Below are 21,665 nucleotides of genomic sequence, written 5' to 3'. Positions count from 1 at the left end.
TCCTTTCCCTGAAAATGAATATAAATATACGTGCCTACATGCCCCATTAGCTATTGTTGTCTCCCGTAAATTATTACTGCACACGTTAAAACCATAACCTAAGTATCTAGAATTGTATAGCTTTTTAAGGACCGTCAGTCTATGTAATAATCACATTCGTTTGAAAATGCCATAACTGGGCGAAACAATTGTCACAAATGTTGATTTTTATGTGTTTTTTTAACTATAAAATACAATTTCATTTATTGATTCGGCAGTCACTTTGTGGTAAAACCTATCAAATTTTAATTAAAAAAATTACTTAGTTAATACCACTTTTTACTATTAAAAAATTACGAAGTAAATTAAGTATTTACTAATTTAGTAAATACTATGTAAAAATTAAATAGTGGTATTTACTAACTAAAATTTTAATTAAAAATAAAATATAATTTAGTAGACTCAAAAAATCAGTGTTTGATTTAACATCTAACATATTAATTAAAATGGAGTTCTACAAATTAAACGCCAAACCAATAAATAATTTATTATTATGATAACCTGAAAACTAATTGTCTAAATGATATAGATATAAAGAGTGATCCGTGACATATCCAAGGCGAAAAACTATAACTAACATAGTTACCTATATCGCTCACTCCTTTCAAGAACGTCATAAATAAAAAATCGTCAATTTTCAGTTGTGCATGTTTTCGGAATGCCCAGAAAATGTACTATATCCCAGCAAAGCGGCATATTTTTAACTTAATATTTACCCGCTACGGGGCAGAAAGTGTTTTTTTTTGCATTTTGAAGAAAAGGTATTGTTTAATTAATTTTATAAATGTACTAAATATTTTTCAAATTGAGATAAAACCTTCAGGTTTTACCTAAAATAATCTGTTGATAGTAAAAAGTTCAATAAGTGGCTTGATATTTATTTTTAATACATTGTATTATATTTTTAAACTTTAAAAACGTTCTCCTGAAAAATCAAGTTTTTTGATTTATGACGTTCTTGAAAGGAGTTAACGATATGTGTATATGTGCGTGGAAAGAGGAAGAATTACGCACAGCTTCCATGACAACTACTCCGAATTTATATGAAAGATAGATATGAAAATCCAAAGTGTAACAAGATTTATTCCTCCTCTGCGACACTTTGATGTGGCTTGTATATGAACGAACCTTACAATTCGGTCCCGATAAATAAGCCGTTTTATCACGTGACAATTTTAAATCTGTTTTCTGTTACATATCCAGAGAGAAATTAGATAAAATTAAAAATAATTGCGGTGATTTATGTGAGCGTTGCTTTCGGATGTTATGTCCGGTTTGACCTCATCGACGCGCGACGCGTTGGATAACCACGTGTGCGAAGCAATATGTGGGTAGAATAGTGTGGTCATGCAAAAAGAACCAGAAATAAGAACCTTCTATATGCTGGCCGGAAATATACAATACCTTTTATGTATTTTAACTCTTACCACTCTGTAGGCCAGACATTCTGGCCCGTATGATTCTAGTAGGCATCTTCGTGGGCCACGATGTCTGGCCCGGCGCAGGTATAACTTTAATCACTGATTTCTTTATCACCCAAGTTTACCAAAAAGTATTTCAGATAAATACAGTTAATCTTAATTAACATGGTCATACGAATTGCCAGACAGTGTCCCAAAATTAGGGAACCAAAATATTTATTTTAATGGTAGAAAAACGTCGCATTTTTTTGATCAGGGTAGCTGATCAGTTATGAGAAAAAATGGTCAGAGTGGAAAAAGTTTATGCATAAGGTCTTCTTTATTTCTGGTTACGGTTATTCATCCTATCGGTTGTCTATGAAATGAATGTTTTATTGAATAAATTTTTATTTTTTCTAAACTTCATATACAAAAAACAAATATGTACATTGGCGGGCTTATTGCTAAAAAGCAATATCTTCCAATCAACCAAAAACAGACTATTGTAAATGTTCAAAAAGTTTGATACCTTACAGAGCTGTTATAAATTATAGTAATTAATTCATGCATAATATCAAATTGCTGATTTTTATCAGTTTTGTAGTTTTCTCCTCGTGGAGTACGAGTACAAGTATGCAATCGCGAGTGCCCTAGCCATTGCTGCTAATTTCTTTTGCCCAAATACTATTCTCCCAATATTTCATTGGCCATACAGCTATAATGTCCTTCATCCAGAATTCCTTCACATACGTCTACTATTTATTCCCCATCAAATTAATTTAATCTCTACGTATATCCATTAATCTGTAGTTCGCCACTGATCATATCGCTGTCGTATAATAGACGATCAAGTTTACATCCCTACCGTGCCCCGCATCATATGAGTGCGGATAAGGGTTGAAAATAAGTCTTAGAAAACATGCATAACTGAAAATTGGCGATTTTTTATACATGACGTTGTTGAAAGGAGTGTGCGAATTGTGGATGATGAAACTCACTTTGAGGATATCTGTTTGGCTGTTGAGGTCGATGGGCGCCCGAATTGGCGGTACCGACTTGCAGCACTGGCAACACGGCATCTTAATCTATGGCACAACCAGTTCACAGGAGAAACACTTAGTATATCGTCCAAGATGAGTACTTTAGACAAGATCACATTTGTCGCCGACACCTTTTATGTCGCATATTCACTAGGAACATTCCCATCCACTCACAGCGGCTACACAAACACGGAATACAATCAGACACTTGCGGAGTATTTCAGACACTCGAAGATCTGTTACGTAAGGAGAGAGAACCGACAAATTGACTGCTGTAACGGTGCGTTAGGACACGGAAGCAAAGGCCAAACGCGTGTCAAACTAACAGCCGTCTGATAAAGCGTCGATTCGACGAAACGACCGCCAAATTGTATCCGACTGGACGTATCGCGGGGCAAGAGTGACGGAAAGCTCGGAAGACCAAGGCGGCAGAGTCGCTACTGGCCAGCGGGAACAGACGGTAGCGAGCACACTAGAATTGGCAGAGGACCCAAAACATTCGTCCGACGGAACTCAGCCATGTTAACCCTATAATACCAAACTATCAAACTATAGAACGTATCTCCTCTGAGATGTTTAAATTATATCAGAAGTTCGTAATATTATCGGTGTGTCTAAATCCTTCTTCACAATCATGGGTAGAAAAGTGAATGTTATTATAATTGTTTTTTTTTTATGAGTACCATAATACATTTTTATGCAATTTTTGTAATACATATATCTAAAGAATACTTCTGGGTACAATATATTTATTTTATGCGGTTGGTACCTTCCCAAAAAGGGACAAGCTCTTGTGTTTGGAGAGGGAGTGATCTTTTTTTTATTGTATAGTGTATGTAAATAGTGCTCGTTGAGTTTCTTTATTTTAAGAGTGTTTGTGTCTTTTATATTTTTAATTTCTAAAGGGAGGTGAAATTACGACGGCAAAATGACGATACTTAGAAAAAACAATCGCGTCGTTCCTGAGTCACTCCCGAGTCACACCCGAGTGCTTCACAGCACCTTTTTAATGTACATTTATTTTATTTTTTCATTATTACGTGGTCTCTTAAACCTGGAGAAAGATTTTTTTTAGATGAGTCGCATTTATTATTTTCCTTTCTTATCAAAAACAAGGTTTATAGACCATTAAGTGGATTTTTGTTTCTTCTAACTAAAAAAAAGAGATGTTTTATTTTAATCTGTGTTGGAAACAGGAGGAATAATCAATGGGCCAATTAGGCCAACTCTGCATTTGCTCATTGCAGGGAGGAAACCACGTAAAACTCCTCTGGAGAAGACGAACTGTTGACTGTCATCAACAGACCTTCCGTACCACTAGAGGAGGGTTCGGTATTTTGTTCGGCACCTAAAGAATATTACATCATTTTCCTTTTAAAAATACAAATAAAAATAAAAATCAATAATCTTATTTATTTCAGTATTATTTCTATGTCGTATCTTTTACGAATGTTTTGTAACAACGTCGATTGTAGGATAGTTAAGTAATCTAGGGTTAAGTCGGAATGCGAGACTCGAAGTAGAAGGATACAAGTGATCCAACTAACTCGCATCCTACTAGTCTTATTTTGATACCAGACCGGGACAACTCGGAAGACTTGTCTCATACCGACCAAAATGATTCTGATACGCGCGCCTGCAGTGAGATCTATCTATAAGCGAGTGCCTACTGAATGATTCGTTACTGTATGCTCTGTACCATTCACCTTTTCTTTGAACTGTCTTGTATCGGAGTAGGAAATGGTCGTCTCGAAATGCATTAGCGTAACGATCCCGCTGATAAATATAGATATGAAGGAATTAAACAATTTAACTCTCATATTATTTATTGTTTCGGAATTTACTTTGGGGTAAGGCATGATTAAATTATAAATAAAACACATGTTTTTTTAGCATTTGAGTACTCAAGTGGTAAAAAATAAGTGTTTTACTTAGAATTTAATTGCAATTCCTGTTGGAGGAGTAGGTAGTTACTCATAATCGGTGATGGAAAAAATTTCTCCTGTTTGATTTGATTTTTATTTTTATTTTATTTTAAATATAATAATACATTTTTCGACTTTGAATGTTGTGGCTTAAACATATTTTGAAAATGATTTTTTTTATTATTATTTATTCAGACATTGGATTATACACCTTACGGATGATATTTCAATGTTTATATATATATATATATATATATATATATATATATATTATATATATATATATATATATATATATATATATATATATATATATATATATATATATATATATATATATATATATATATATATATATATATATATATACATATATATAGAGTGGATATTAAGTAATGGGTAGAATGGTGAACGTTACATAAATGTATAAAGTGATCATATACACCAGCCAAATGCCAGGTCATAAGCTCTGACATGCTCAGACTTCCATCTTCTTTCGTATAAAAAACAATAGATGCTTCGTTAAGACACTCATAGTACATCAAGTCTCAACAAATGTTGATGAAGAAAATTTTATTTTGGAAATATGAAAGTCTGGGTATTTCCAAGGCTTACGACCTGTCATTGAGGGGTTAAGGAAAAAACTTAATACATTGTACCCATGCTTGACAACCACATTACTATTTTTTTAAGGTTGAATATGTGCTTCAAGCGAAAAAAAATCATTTACATATTAGTTGAAAACTCCACATCAAAGATTAAAAATTTGTAAGTCTAATATAAGTTGGCTGAAACCCTCATCAATGTTGAGATATCAATGAAAAATCTTAATACAAATAACTCCCCGCAAGTGGAGAAAACTCAAGCGTTTGTGAACGTAGATTTGGCTACAGTAAAATATAATAATAATAATAAAACCCTTATCCGCACCCCAATGGTGCATAGGGCACTGCGTAATACAAACGCGGTGTTATTTTGATCGTTTACACATGAAGGAAAGGTGATCAGCCCTCCGCTTCAGGTACCAGTCCAGGGTAATATTGAATAAATAGTACTTACAGTGAAAAAATCACTTATATTTATTTTACCCTCCCCTGGGAATCGAACCCGGGACCTCCAGAACGGTAGCCGAGCATGCTGACCATTACACTACGGAGGCGAACATTAAAAACGATAGATTTGTTCTATTATTTTTTTTTTAAATACCTCAATTTTGTTGTGGTTGATTTCAATAAAGTGAATTCAGAAAAAGGAAAATAATAAACTAATCAATTATCAAAAATCCTTAACCTTTTTCCCACAGATGCCAGCCCTGATTACAAATATCATATCGGAAATTGTGATATTAGGAAGCATGGAAATAAATATTATTAAATCCATAAAAAAGCGATTCATTATCGTACGGTTTATCACATCGAAAGATTGTAATCAGCACTAGAGATTAAAAAATTCTGAATGGAAAAACTATATGAGTAATCGTTCTTTTATACCAATCAAATAAATATAAAATATTGATATGAATAACGCCTAAGAGCAAGAAATTTAAAAGAATTCCAAACATAAATTTGAACACACTCAAAATATTGCGAATCTTCACTTTAATGGATCATACATGGATCCTATAAGTATTATTTAGCTAAATGTCCGCCTCCGTAGTGTAATGGTCAGCACGCTCGGCTACCGTTCTGTAGGTCCCGGGTTCGATTCCCAAGGGGGGTGAAATAAATATAAGTGATTTTTTCACTCTTATATTTATTTAATATTACCCTGGACTGGTACCTGAAGCGGAGGGCTGATCACCTTTCTTACACGCTTAAACGATCAAGATAACACTGCGTTAATGACGCAGTGCCCTATGCACCATTGGGGTGCGGATAAGGGTTTTATTATTATTATATGAATGAAAAAGGAAACATCAATTTTAATTTTTTTATCCATAAAGGACTTAAATAATTATTATATTGATAAATCGAATATAAATATAAAAGGCGTCAAAATACAGGTCATCAACAAAAAAGGCAACTTGAAAGGGGAATCCAAAAAACTAAATTTAGCAAAATAAATAAATATTTTGTTCAAACCCTAGTCCGCACACAGTTGTACATGGGGCACTTTATTTAACAGTGTTAACTTTATCGTTAACACACGATGGAAAGGTGATCAGCCCTCTGCTTCGGGGTAATATTGAATTGAGTGAAAAAATAACTTTTTATTTATTTGACCCCCATAGGAATCGACCCGGGACCTCCAGAATGTAGCCGAGCGTGCTGACCAATGGAGGTGACACTATGAAGGTGGACAAAAATATACATGTGGTAAAAAACGAAGTGTTTTCTTTAATCATTATATATATATATATATATATATATATATATATATATATATATATATATATATATATATATATATATATATATATATATATATATATATATATATATATATATATATATATATATATATATATATATATATATATATATATATATATATATATATATATATATATATAATTATTTTTTATTTTATTATTATTATTTTCTTCTTTAGTTAGCTTATATAACATTTAATACAAACTATTATTTAAACTTAATTTACATCAAATATATATTTACATCTTCTTACAGTAAACAACTCTCATACATTTAAACATCACATCATACATTTTCAAACCCATATACATTAAATATAATAGTTAAAACAAGAAATTTGAAAACATTTTCAATTAAAAAGCGAACCTATAAACCATGAAAATGTTTTTATGGCAGCCAAAATACAGTGTCCAAATCGCGAATGAACATGTAACTAATTAAGATTTAAAAATAAAAATAAAAACAATATTTTTTGACAATAGCGGTTGATTTATGTTTGAGAGACGGGTATTTATATTTGAGCTAACAGGCCGCCTTGAAAAAGATTATAAAAGTGTGGCTTACGCAACGTGAACTCAAAACTGTCACGGGTTTAAGAAGCTTAATTTTAGATATTCTGGAAGCTATTAAAAACTATAGTGCTTAATTCGTGTATTCAAATTTGCTCTCATCTACGACACACACAGCTCAGAACGTGAAGATAAGCTACATATAAGATACAGCTTAAGAGGAATATCGCCATTAACATTTTTTAAATATTTTTTTTATATGAGGTCAAGGGATGTTGCATCCCTCATGTCACTGCGACCAAATTAAGACTATTGTGACCTCCCTCTGTTACATAGCTCACTCTCAAGACCTACGTGAGTCATGTAGCTCACAACCTGTCTTGGTGGTGGTAGAAGCTTCAACTGCATCAACATACTCCAGAAAAAAATAAGATTATCTGCTGCCGTATTTTACGGACTATAAGACGTATGTTTTGTTCGAAAAAATTACTTCCGAAGAATGAAATTAATATAAAAATTCCCAGTGTTTGATTCGAAATTCCCGCTAGTTTTTAAAATGACCATATCGTAGTCATACAGGAGAAATTGACCAAGAGCTTTTTTTTTTTTTTAAGCGTGATCATTGACTATTTGATATCTTACTAGCTTAATATTGCCCTGAAAAAAAATCCCAAAGGGTTTTAAGCTTGGAAGTATAATATACTAACTAACTAACCATCACACCGCTTCACCGCAGGGGTAGGCAGAGAGAATATAAAGACTTGTTAAAAATTACTAACTGCATTGGTGTTTATTTTCTTGGCAAGCAAAAGTGACTTATAGGCCCTCCAGAACATTTTACATTATGTCAGTTGGTCACTTTCTCCTGTACTACTACGATACATTCGATGTCGCAAGAAACATTTAAGTGATAGGAATCGTATTTACAATAAAAAAAAGTGTAGTTCACCACACGTGCATTGTCGTAGACAACATAAAATCATTTAAATTGCATAGGAACAAAAAAAAACACATTTATTTGCTAAATCATTTCCACTATCATATTTTCCCCAATTTAATGACAGTGAAGCGCCCCTGAGGCAGAATTTTAAGAAAATTTTGCACTGTATAAATTATCCATCATTAATATTATAATTATTACTGTTAACCATTCATCCTTATCAATAAACTAGGTTTTATTTAATAGCTGAACTTTAATATGCATTTGAAATTAAGCTTAAGGATTAAATAAACATAAGTCGGTGTCGATGACATTTTAATATTAATGACAGGCTACCAGCGGACTAAAGTATTTACGACTAAGCTGGTTATCTTGGCTCCCACTAAAATAACTGTGCTACCGTAACAAAGTGTTTTGTCAAGTTCACGAACGGTTTGACGCAAGCATCGAGTATAAATTCCTTTACAAAAAAATACAAATTAAACTCGATAGGTGTAATAATTTTTTTATTTGTTTATTTATTTCATAGATACATACATTTTTTACTACATGTATTACGGCTCTTTAGGCATGGCTTGTGTTGAGCCGAAATACTTACATGTTAATACAATTTTTTATTATTATTTTTATTTGTTTTATATTAATTATTAGATTATATACATTACATACAATAGATACAATAACAATTTACAGTATAAAGGTACATATATATACATATATATATATATATATATATATATATATATATATATATATATATATATATATATATATATATATATAATATATATATATATATTTATATATATATATATATATAATATATATATATATATATATATATATATATATATATATATATATATATATATATATATATATATATATATATATATATATATATATATATAAATATATATATTTTTTTAAAATAGTAATTATAAGTAAGATGACATGACTTGAAGGGGGTACTCGCAAATATACAATTCATTAAGGGATCGGCTACATGAGGGGCCAGACATGTCTTCACGCACAATTTAAAAAATTATATATAACTTGGATTTTTTCCTTTATTAACGGCCATAAATAATGAGTACATAATATATTACATGTTTTATACTTAATGATAAAAAAAATAAGAAAAAAATCAGTTTTAATTATTTTGAAATAATTAAAACTTCATAAAATAATTAAACTTAGCATTTTCGAATCACTGGTTATTGTTGAAATGTGAATAGTACCTACATATTTCCTATGTACAACCGAATGAATACGTAAAACCAATCTTCATGTAAACAATATTTCAGGAGTCAAACAATAATTCAGGAATTTGATTTTTTTGTATTTATGTGCATCAGAAAAATAATAATAATAATAAATCTATCAATAACTCTTTTCACGACCTTGGGAAAACAAAGAGGCGTCGGTAGACCCCAAAAAGATGGTTCGGCGACAGTCGTTTTGGGGGGTAGAAACTGGCTGCAAGCACCAACCGATCGAAGGAAATGGAAAAATGGCCTATATGAGCCCTGTCCTTCAGCAGTGGAGGACAGAGGGCTCATAAAGAAGAAGAAGAAGTGTTCACATAGCGATAAAAATTTCATATTTTACCATTAATAAAAATCACTTATTCTTTCCATAAAAACATTTAATAAAATTTACATTAATATTATTACCAAGAAGCTCGCCTGTGTGGGACAACCGTTCGCCGGATCGTATAGTAAACAATATTTCTCTACCGAAATAGACACTGGCAAGGGTATCAATATTCTATGATAAAACCACTAGAACATTACGTAGATTGAAGGGAAGGTTAAAGCAATATATATTAAGTGCACTCACTTAAATTTTTAACGATAATGACCATAACATCTTGTTTACATTATCTTTAAAATCGATTTGCCAATATAAAATCAAGTTGCCTGACATATGAAATAGAACCCAGTCAGGGATCCAAAATGAATAAACTGAAAAAATACTTTATGGATTGATATGTTTTTCTTTAAACATGCTTCTTACCTTATGTTTTTTTATATGCCTATTTACTATACCCATTTATTGTTTTATATTTTACATTTTGCCCTGTGTTAGTTAATTGAAAATTTTTATCATTTTTTTTACCTTCTTATTTGTGTTCAGTCTTTTAACCGTAATCCCAAAATGGATATTACTCATTAGGAATAATATATATGTAACTTATGTTTATAATATGTTTTAAAAATAAATAAATATATTTTCAAAACGTTAAACGGTAAACGCAATAATTTCTAAGATAGTTATTTTATATCCTAAACATTTTACAGTAATCAAATAAAACATTTTGATTAATTAGTAGAGCGACGAACGTTAGTAATAGAATATATGCTATTAAGCGTTTCACGACATCGGCAATATAAGTTAACAGTTTTAAGTATCCATAATACACGAGTCGCTTGTGTACCGTTAAAATAGTTGAAATTGCATAAATACAGATATTCTGGACAATAAACATTCTGGACTTTCAACACAGTTGCGTTATCCACCATCGTCAGTAATATATATTTTCAACTTTAGGGTGAAATTAGTTAAACCATCGTCAGTTATATGTATTTTCCACTTTAGGGTGAAATTGGTTAACCAAATTTGTAGAAAATTAAATTCTTGCTAACTTTACCATTTTTTATTGAAGATCGGTATTTTTGATCCAATAAATTCCTTCTTCCGAATCGAGAAAATATCAACATCCTATCCCAGGTATTTTTGTAAAAATACGTATTCAAGGTAAACAACGATAATAACTTTAGTTGGTAAGACTCGAATTTCTTACTGTTTGGTTGATACATTTATACAAGCTAGAATTCCTACTACTACTCCCATCACGCCGTTTCTCCGCAGGGGTAGGCAGAGATGATGCAACGCCACACTCTTCTGTCCTGACATACACTCCTCGCCTCCTTAACATCCATACATCTAGTCATACATGCCCTCCGATTATGCAGACTTTTGACACCGCCAGATTTTAGGTTCCGATTGATCTGATCATGCCAAGACTTTTTCTTTTTTTTTTTGAATTCCTGATTACTCAAAATCATTTATAATTGCAATGTAAGGTATTGGTGAGGACCTCCACATATACCTATGACGTAACGATGATTACAATCAGTTCAGTTAAAGTGAGATAGATATTGTACAAGGACGAAGCCCACTCACCGGCATGACGTGGCTCTGTTCCATGAGAGGCACGAGGGGCTCCTCGGGCGATGGTCTGGAGGCGAGGTAGAAGGCCGAGGCCGCCGCGACCCCCGTGAGGGCCAGCGCCCCAGCCGGGCCCCCAACATACGTCAGGTACTGATCGATCTCTTCCACTGCAAAAAAAAATAAACAATTTTTTTAAAAAATCAAACCATTAACCATAAACAAAAGTACAATTTGACAACATTTTGAGTGTGTCCAAATACTTGTTCACAAATCTGAATAATAACAATTATAACAGTTATTTATCATATTATTTTTTTGATATTTCAACATAGATGATAAAGAATATGGGGAAAAAGCTTCTTCGTTTCACCAATAGATGTCACTAGTTTTTTTTATAATTACCTAACGTTCAAGTGACTCTGAAATCTAGCTAGGGCTTATGCAACACCGCTTATCATGACCCTACTCAGGCTTCAACTTTTTAACTTTCATAGCCTATGCCTACTCGTGAGTGGATTTACCCTTTATGTTTAAAGTTACTATAATTTCATGTAATTCATGAGTGAAAATTCTAGGCAAAAACACTCGCTCTAGGCAAAAACACGCGCTAGATGTCACTAGTGAAAATTCTAGTGATTCTTGTACAATATTTCAAAATTGGATAGTTTATATAGAACTTTCAAGAATTTGAGTAGTGTGGTTTTTAATCATGAGTAGAATTGATGAATGTTACACATGTGTCACTTAAACCAGCCTTTGACAGTCGTAAGCGCCGAAAATGCCCAGACTTCCATATTCTTCTTCATCTTTGATGAGATGTCAAAAAAACAAAATGAAAAATACAATTCCATTAATTGATCCGGCAGTCACATTGAGGCAAATGAAAAATCCATCCATTTTTACTTGGGAGCCTGCACTGGAAGAGCGTCGTGCCCAACAGAGAACTGTCGGAAATCCAAGACGGAGGCATAAATTTGATGCAGTGCTCTATGAACTATTGAGCGCGGATCAGGGTCAATAGTATGTATTTTATTAGTTACAAAATATCTAGTAATTAACTCAAATAAATTCAAGAGTAAAAATTAAATAAATACAAAGTTGCAAAATTTAATATGGGTACCTAGTATGCATCAGTTAACCAGTAATTTGTTGTAATTCGATATTAATAAAATAAGTACTACATAATGAGAACGCATATCGAATTACGTGATTACTTTGTAGTCAAAGTAAAAAATTGTACCAAGGAATAAATATTGACCCATATTTTGTATAATACAGCAAAAACGACGTAAGTATTTCAATTTTTTTTTAATGGGAGTTATATTTATTATTTGCCTTGCTTTTTAGCACAAGGCTAATAGATCATTAAGTGGATTTTTTATTCTTCCAGCAACAATTTTTATTTTTATTTTAATCTGTGTTGACAACAAGAGGAATACTCTAGTGTGGGCCAATCAGGAACTTCTCAGCATTTGGTTATAGCTGGGAGGAAACTACGTAAAACTCCTCAGGAGAAGCCGGACTAATTATTTAATTGGTAACAAATAATATTACGAAGTGGAATAAAATTACAACCATATAATTTTTTCCACAAAAAAAAATTAACCAGAGACCAACATCATTGGTTTCGTCGTACCAACATCATCAGACTGGTGTGAGACTAGACAAAATTCTATGTTATATACATAACGAGGCAGGGGTTGAAAACAATGATTTTATATATGTGACTGCCAATCAGCAAAAAAATAAAGCCACTTGAGATCCCAAGCACCCTTGCATAACCGTCAAAATATTTTGAATTTTGTTTAGTAGATAGTGTTTAAGCTTCGAAATCGATAGACGTTATAATTAAGTTATAATAAAATATTTATAGTGATTTTAAAACCAAGTTATATTTTACTTATAAAATGGAAAATAACAAAGTTAGTGCTTTAAATATAAATTATACAATGATTTTATATATTTTGACAGAAAATTTTCAGAGAATACAGGACTTTTCCATACTAATGTTAAGTAGAAGAGGTCGTGAACCAATGTTTCCAGATTCACCCATAAATTATTTAAATTTACTTACAAAATCCTTTTCTAAATTATATCAAACCATACTTAAAACATTTACCGTAACTTACATGTAATTATTTTTACTATGCAATAGTTAAACTCATTTAATTTAAATAAAATTTAACTAAAAGAAAAATAAATTTACGAGTATGGTTTTCAACTACTGTCTTGTTGTGTATATAACACCAGTCCGACGATGTCGGTTACGATGAAACCCGGTAGCTGGTAATATAAAATTTATGTGGAAGAAAACAATATACTTAGTTGTTATTTTATTCTACAAAATACAGTTCCACCAAGGAAAATCAGTATAAAACTTAAATCTAATAAAATTATGTAGGTAAAATTTATTGGAAGATCCCATAACGTTGTGGCGATTGTTCGTGACCTTGTTTCTAAGGGAAAGCTACGAGCATGACCATTTAGTGCAGAATACTTGTAGTTACATTACAATCCATCTACATGCATCTTGAAGCAAGCGTGTTCTAGCTGTTTAGAATGACCTCATGCAGAGATGTTTCCGTATTGAACTACATAGATAAACATTCGACCAAACAACATCTGCGAACCAATTTGATGCACTTTTGAAAATTACCAATTGAATTATAATTAGCACTTATTAAAGAGAGATGTGAAATACGCGATTGCATTATTAAATGCACATACTTACGATACATAATAATAATATCTTGGTTGCACGGATAATTCGCTATCAGGGCTGGGATTATATAGGAAGTTATTGTTTTAACCCTTTGTTTACTAGGACTTTTGGGGTTAATATGCCAGAAAAACGATTAAAAAATAAATAATTAAAAAGTAAAATGTGTTCGATATAATTTATAAACACTGTGCCATTGTTTTATCTTCGGCGCGACGAAAATATCTCTCAAATTTGTATTGAATCTTAATTTCACTAAATGTATGCATCTAGTCCGCCTCCGTGGTGGAATGGTCAGCTGCCGTGCTGGAGGTCATGGATTTGATTCCCAGGGGGGGAATAAATATAAGTGATTTTCCACTCTAATACTTATTTAATATTACTATGGACCGGTCTCTCAAGCGCAGGAGTGATCACCTTGTCTTCTTGTAAGTAACTATCAAGATAATACTTCATCGTTAGAGATTCAGATTCACCCATATATTATTTAAATTTACATACAATATCCATTTCTAAAATAAAATTATATCAAATCATAATTAAAACCTCTATCGTAACTTATTATTATAAAACAAATTTACTTAAACTTATTCAATTTAAATTAATTTCGTAAGGTTTTTTTTTAATATTTCAAACCATGGATTTCAACCCCGGCCTTTTTGTGCGTATAAAATTTTGTCTTGCCTGGCTTGGCTTTTGGCTAATAATGTCGGTAACGACGAAACCAGGTCACCGGTCAAATAAAATTAATGTGGAAAAAACTATGCAGTTGGTATATTATTATATAAAATGAAGTTCCCCCAAGAAATGGCAGTCAATTCAATTCAAACCCTTATCCGCACCCCAATGGTGCATAGGGCACTGCATAATACAAACACAATGTTATCTTGATCGTTAACACACGAAGGAAAGGTGATCAGCCCTCCGCTTCAGGTACCAGTCCAAGGTAATATTGAATAAATATTAGAGTGAAAATCACTTATATTTATTTGACCCTCCCCGCCTGGGAATTGAACCCGGGACCTCCAAAACGGTGGCCGAGCGTGCTGACCATTACACTACGGAGGCGGATATAAAATGCATTTCCCCCAAGAAATGGCAGTACAAAACTTATATCTAATAAATAAATAAGACAACCAAATTCAACTCATTATATTCGCTTCAATGTATTGTGTTTATAAAAGTGATGGTACCAAGTCAACATTTGCAATTCCCTATGCGCATTTCCAAGTCGAAAATTACAGATGACGGGTGAAGTATAACGTATGCATTGTGCCTTTGTCTGTGGATAACGAATATTCTCGTCTGGCTATCAATAATTGAGCGTAGTGCAGAGACAATGTGACCAGCGACCGGCCAGTGAGTAGCTCAGAAATAATCTTGAAACGAGTCCAAATGATCGAACATCGAATCGGCCTAGACAGAATGTGGGTTAAAATATCCAGCTGCGAGCTCATCGTCCACGGACAAGCACACGACGTCTTTCTCCGCTTAAAGTTCATAAGCGCACCCCATTTCAAAATTCCAAAGGGGAGAGAAGAAAGATATATTTTTTCTAATGATAAAAATGTTTATTTTTTTTTAATTAAAAACTAATACATTAAAAAGCACTCAATTAGAAATAGCACCTTTCTTAGCAACATCTTCGAAGGAAGAATCTTGGGAAAACAAACAAGAGGCCGCCCAAGAACTTCATACTTCCAGGATTTGAAGCGGCTCATGGACGTCTCCTCCTATTCGCAGCTCAAGAGGATGGCGACTGACAGAGACAAGTGGCTGACACTACAAGGCGCTGCCTTTAGAAGATGATGATGATGGATGACATTAAAAAATCATTAAATAAATTTTAGAAAATAAATAACTATTAGAAGTTGTGTACTTAAATTTCTTGGTGAAACTGCATTTTATAGAATAAAATAACAACTTATGTAGTTTTTTCAGCATAAATTTTATTTGACCAACAACCGGGTTTCGTCGTAACCAACATGAACAGACTAGTGTTGTATTCTATAAATGACTAATATTAATAGTTTTTTTATGTTTTAGTTAAGTATTTATATCCTGTTTTTATAATCCCAGATACATATAATTTAATTAACAATTTCAGAAAAAATCATATGCACAAAATTGATTGTACAGAGAGTTATAAAAACGTTTGATCAGATGCCAGAAAGTATGAAAAACGAAAGTAAGGTACGCGGATTTAAAAAGAAATGTACAATTATACTGTACGAGTATATATTTTAGATATTTACGATAGGAAATGATTGTAAATACTAATACAAAATGACAATATTTTTTAAAAATGTAAACATTAATAAATTTTCCAATAGTATATAAAACATAAAAAATATCTATCAAATAAAATAAACTAAAATTAATTGAATATTCATTTAGATGGCTTATTTGGTGCAAAGTCACAAGTCGTCAGAATTACACAAACAAAGGGTAATTCGTTTTAACTTGCAAAACAATATATTAGTTTTCAGTTTCAACATTCGACTCCCCTTTTTCAATAAATGTTAGAAGAACCAGAATAGGAATGACCTATTTCACTTTTAGAAATAAAATAAAAACTGTAGGTACAATAAATTGAGGCAACATTGAACACACTTTTTACACTTACACTTTTTGTATACGTTTTGCAATTGCAATGTTTTTTTTCGTAAATTTAAGTTATAAGGAAAGTACCTACGTATATTGGTGATTATCGTGAATTTAATGAACACAAATCGTCACAACAAATATAAAAAAGTGACTATCAATAAATCAGCAATTCATTGAATATCGCTGTAAAAAATAATAAAAATAAAATATTTTGAATGCAAGATGCAAATATATCCCTGAATAATGAATAATACATCAATTCTGTTTGTTTTTTTTTTACCTAAAACGATTCGCAAAATTTTAGGAAATTTGGCGAATTTTGTAAGAAAAAAGTTAGTTTAACCAAATTAAAAATACGAAAATTCAGGAAGACTGATAATTTTTTAATCGTATAAATAAACTGTGTTATTTCTTTGTATACCCAGTAAGATGGTGCGTTTATTCAAATTTTTAAATTATAAATATTCGCACACCACACCAATTAATGGATAAAAAAAATACAAATTAAATACAGTGGAACCTCTCATAACGAGTAATTCGCATGAGTAAAAAAAAGTGAAAAAGTTGCTCCCTTACGAGCGTCATTTTGCATAACGACTTACAGGGAAAAGGCAAGTCCCTTTTTCACGACATTTACTTGTGAGCTGGGACTTCTGCGCCAGACAAAACAAAAAATGTTTCACTAAGGAGTATAAATAAAAAATAAATATCACTCACGTAACATGACGATTCCAGTATGTAAAGAACAACACAACTCAGAAACACACGCCCTGCTCCAGAGAAAGTTCAGAAATGCGAAGAAAGAATATTAGTTACAACTCTTTGGTAACAATGTGATATGTGTGATAAGTATCATGGGGCTGATAAGAGTAATCCGTTCAGTAAGTTATCTTAGTTTACATTTAGATACACATAATATGTTAAATGTAAACATATCGTAGTCTTACAGGAGAAAGTAACCAACTAACAAAATGCAAAATGTTCAGGAGGGCCATTTAAGTTACTTTTGCTCGGCAGTAAAATATTACATATATTTTTAACTAGTCAATATATTACACTTTCAAGTTCAAAATCTTTTGGGATTTTTTCAGGGAAATATTAAGCTAGTAAGATATCAAGTAGTCGACGATCACGTTTTTATAAAAAATGCACTTGGTCACATTCTCCTGTATGACTAGGATATAAACAATATCACATAAGTACACTCTGTTCACAGATAATTTATCTCAATTATAATTTTTTAAATTATTTATACTTTAATTAATTTAATTATTTAAAAAATAGAGGTAAAATAACTGTGAACAGAGTTTTTTTTCTACGCTTGTTATCCTATCCACACAATGTAAACGGAAGAAAAATAGTGGCCATTTCAATTAAATATTATGTATATAAGTATTTGTTTACGGCTACTCCAGAGTTCACCAAGATTATCACACTATATCAGAATTAAGGTTAAAACGTACATTTTACGATTAAATTAAAATGATATTTGATATTCATTTAATTTATTTCTTTTAAATATGCTTCTTATGCCTATTTATTATAGCTGTTTATTGTTTTTATATTTTGTATTAGTTTTGGTCATTTAAAAAATATCCTTTTTGTAACTTAATTATTTGTGTTCCAGTCTTGTTAACCTTAATCCCATGTCCCAAAATGAGAAATACAAATTACTCATCGGGATTATTATATATATGACTAGTGTATGTGATATGTTTTGAAAAATAAATAAATAAATATGTAGCGAAACACAAGCATTTTTTTATGTTTACACAAACATAATATCAGCCAACTTACCGCAAAAAAAAAAAAACAATTGAATTTAGCGAAAACGAAAAAAAAATTGTTATCCTATTTTTAAAAACAATAGGAATAACCCTGTTTTTTAGAGGGTTGTCTGCAGGTAGGATAGTAAGGATACGAAAGGTAAATGTGAAAAATACTTCACAAACACACAGACCAATTGAAAATAAATCTTTCCCGAATTCGCAACTGGCGGGAATCGAACCAGCGACGCCAATTTCGCAGTCGAGCGTCTAACCAACTACGCCACGGCACCTACCATAAACTAAAATCTCTAGGCGGAGATAATATCATGATTACATTTTTTTTACAAATTTTTATCAGATAACTATTTTGTACAAATTTGTATAAAATTTCTATTTTTTATCAAACTATTTTGTATTTGTCCGCCTCCGTGGTGTAACGGTCAGCGTGTTTGGCTATCGTGCTGGAGGTCCCGGGTTCGATTCCCAGGGGGGGTGAAAATAAATATTAGTGATTTTTTCACTCTAATATCGATTCAATATTACCCTGGACTGGTACCTGAAGCGGAGGGCTGATCACCTTTCCTTCATGTGTTGACGATCAAGATAACTGTGTTCATATGATGAAGTGCCCTATGCACCATCAGGTGCGGATGAGGGTAAAAAAAAAATAAAATAAAATAAAAAAATTGTATGAATTTCGAGGTTTACAGTATTACGATCATGTATGTTATATTATAATCGATGTTACCGGCTAGAAAGCTGAACCTAACATACATAGCTGCAACTCGCGGGGCCTTATCTCTCGTGATCTAACGCCGAACAAATACTCGTTTCATTTCAATCGGCGGTTTGAGGCGGACTCGAACCACCGTTATTCCGGGACTATCAACATTTTCGACTACCACCTCGTTATTAGTAATCCAATTATTGGCACTCTTTGTGGAATACGTAACTTACCAGGCCAGGGATGGCGAACCTATGGCACGCGAATGAAGAGAAAAAAAATTAAAGTGATTTTACAAAATCTAAAAAAAAGTTTTAGAATAAAAAAAATATTTAAAAAATCATATCATTTTTTTAAACCCTTGTCCGCACCCCAATGGAGCATGGGGCAATGCATCATACAAACGCAGTGTTATCTCGATCGTTATCACACGAAGGAAAGGTGATCAGCCCTCCACTTCAGATACCAGTCCAGGGTAGTATTGAATAAATATTTAGTATTGAGTGAAAAAAAACACTTTTGTTTATTTGACCCCCCTTGGGAATCGAACCGGTACATATTTTCTTTCTACATGGTTTCTTTATATTAAAAATCTGATGTAGCACAAACAGTTTATCTTCGAGATTCCAAAATGATTTCGCAACTCCAAAATGTAATACTAAACAATTTCAACAAAATTTCAAATATGAAGGAATTAAATACTTCAATAAACTCCCACAAGAAATAAAAAAGATTAGAAGGCATCAAAATTATTTATTAAAATAATGCCCATTACATGTACATATCAAAAATATATACATAAAAGAAAAGAAAAAGACTATTATACCATAAATCAAACAAAAAAAATAAAACTTGAGTGTAAGTCCCTCTTCAAGCACAAGAGCTCAGTCTCTTTTTTGAAGAAGCATAGTGAAAATAAAATTATAAGATTTCCATGTATAAATGTCTAGAAATTGTGTCATGTATATAAAAAAATGTAACTACAGTCGAACTCAGTTATAACGAGAATGAAGGGACCAACTGAGTATGACCGTTAATCGTTATATCCGAGAATAGGTATTTTTATAAACCTATATTTAATAAATAAAAGATTATTAAATAAAATAAATTAAGTATTTTTATTTCTATGAGATGTGGCACGCGACATATTATTTAATTGAAAAATTTTTTTTGGCACTCAGGCTCAAAAAGGTTCGCCATCCCTGTACTAGGCAGGTCTCACGGCCGACTGACACGGATATACATGTCCAGATATCTTCCATTCGAAAATGTTCGTAGGCATCTCGACCCGATGTGGGACAAAGCGAATATAATAAAACAACTTTTACGACATGTCTTTTTTTTAGCTAATGACAGCATATAATTCGCATTTTTTGCCATCAAAACTTTTCCAAGTGATCCGTCCGTATTAAACAAATGTATAGTAAAAATAATAAAAGGACAGGTTGGTTCTAAAATAACCGATTTTTTGTAAATGAATTCGTTACGCTAACAAGGTCAAATAAAGATATCTAAAAAATAAACACTTGTATAATACCACTTAATGAGTTTTATTTCATTACACACATAGTTTCGAAAACTACAGATGTTTTCATCTACAGGTGAAACGTAAAACTAGTCGTGGTAATGAAATAAAACTCATTAAGAAGAGTATACAAGTGTTTTTTTTTAATAAATACCACACCACCAACGAAAACAATGTCACTGAGAGATGTGTTTACTAAGTAACTGTTACATTTTTGGTTAAGTGATTAGCGCGATGAGCTTTAAATTATGGGATCCAAAAACCGAATTAAGTCAGGATAATCAATAACCCGCAATTTAATTCGGTATTGAAAAAAAACTTTTTCCTTGAAATAAATTTATGGTTTAAAATATGTATATCAATAAACATTTTCTTGAAAATATGAACGGTTAGTGTATTTAGATATTGATCATCATGGCTGCTATAAATTGTTTACATGCGGCGACACTTGAATTTAAGCATGTGTAATATTAACAGGACGTTTTTTTTTACATTTAAACGGTTTTTTGTTCGTTATATCTGCAGTTCGTTAAACAGAGGACCGTTGTATCGAAGTTTTACTGTACTGTATAACAACTTTGAAGTTCAATGTATCATTGCCAAATATGGAGAGTTAAATGAATTGAACGCTTATTAGACATTATGCAATCATAGACAGTCCATGAAAATGATTAAATTGAATACCGACGCACACAAAGGAGTACGTTCAAGATATATTAATTAATTTATGGGCAGGTTTATGTTGCGGTTAGCCAATAATCCATCCCGGCAAGGATGTGACACTGACAATGTATGCAAGGTTGGCAATATCAAGTAATGGGGTTATTGTGAACTGCCGAGCCAATACGTTACACGAAGTTATCCAACTATTGTTGATTATAATATCTACTAGCGTGACGAGACAACATACTCGCACATT

General features: G+C 32.0%; 1 protein-coding gene across 8 annotated transcripts in view; it reads right to left on the bottom strand.

The window, feature by feature from the left end:
* The window catches only part of LOC148313059 (long-chain-fatty-acid--CoA ligase 6), a 105,954-nt gene that overhangs the window by 40,494 nt on the left and 43,795 nt on the right, over window positions 1-21,665 (bottom strand). For 7 of the 8 annotated variants that reach the window (XM_088268786.1, XM_088268762.1, XM_088268770.1 and 4 more), the window contains one exon: window positions 11,415-11,569. In XM_088268786.1, coding sequence (XP_088124912.1) covers window positions 11,415-11,569 — 155 coding nt within the window. Of the gene's footprint in view, window positions 1-2,437; window positions 2,953-11,414; window positions 11,570-21,665 lie in introns of those variants that run through there. The other variant, XM_088268807.1, reaches the window with a different exon arrangement.

This window comes from Brachycentrus maculatus, unplaced genomic scaffold (assembly GCF_059751285.1).
Source record: "Brachycentrus maculatus isolate JH-2025_06_01 unplaced genomic scaffold, ASM5975128v1 h1tg000024l, whole genome shotgun sequence".
NCBI classification, from domain to species: domain Eukaryota; kingdom Metazoa; phylum Arthropoda; class Insecta; order Trichoptera; family Brachycentridae; genus Brachycentrus; species Brachycentrus maculatus.
The sequence above is the reverse complement of the archived record's forward strand: the minus strand, read 5'-3'. Positions and strand labels throughout refer to the sequence as shown.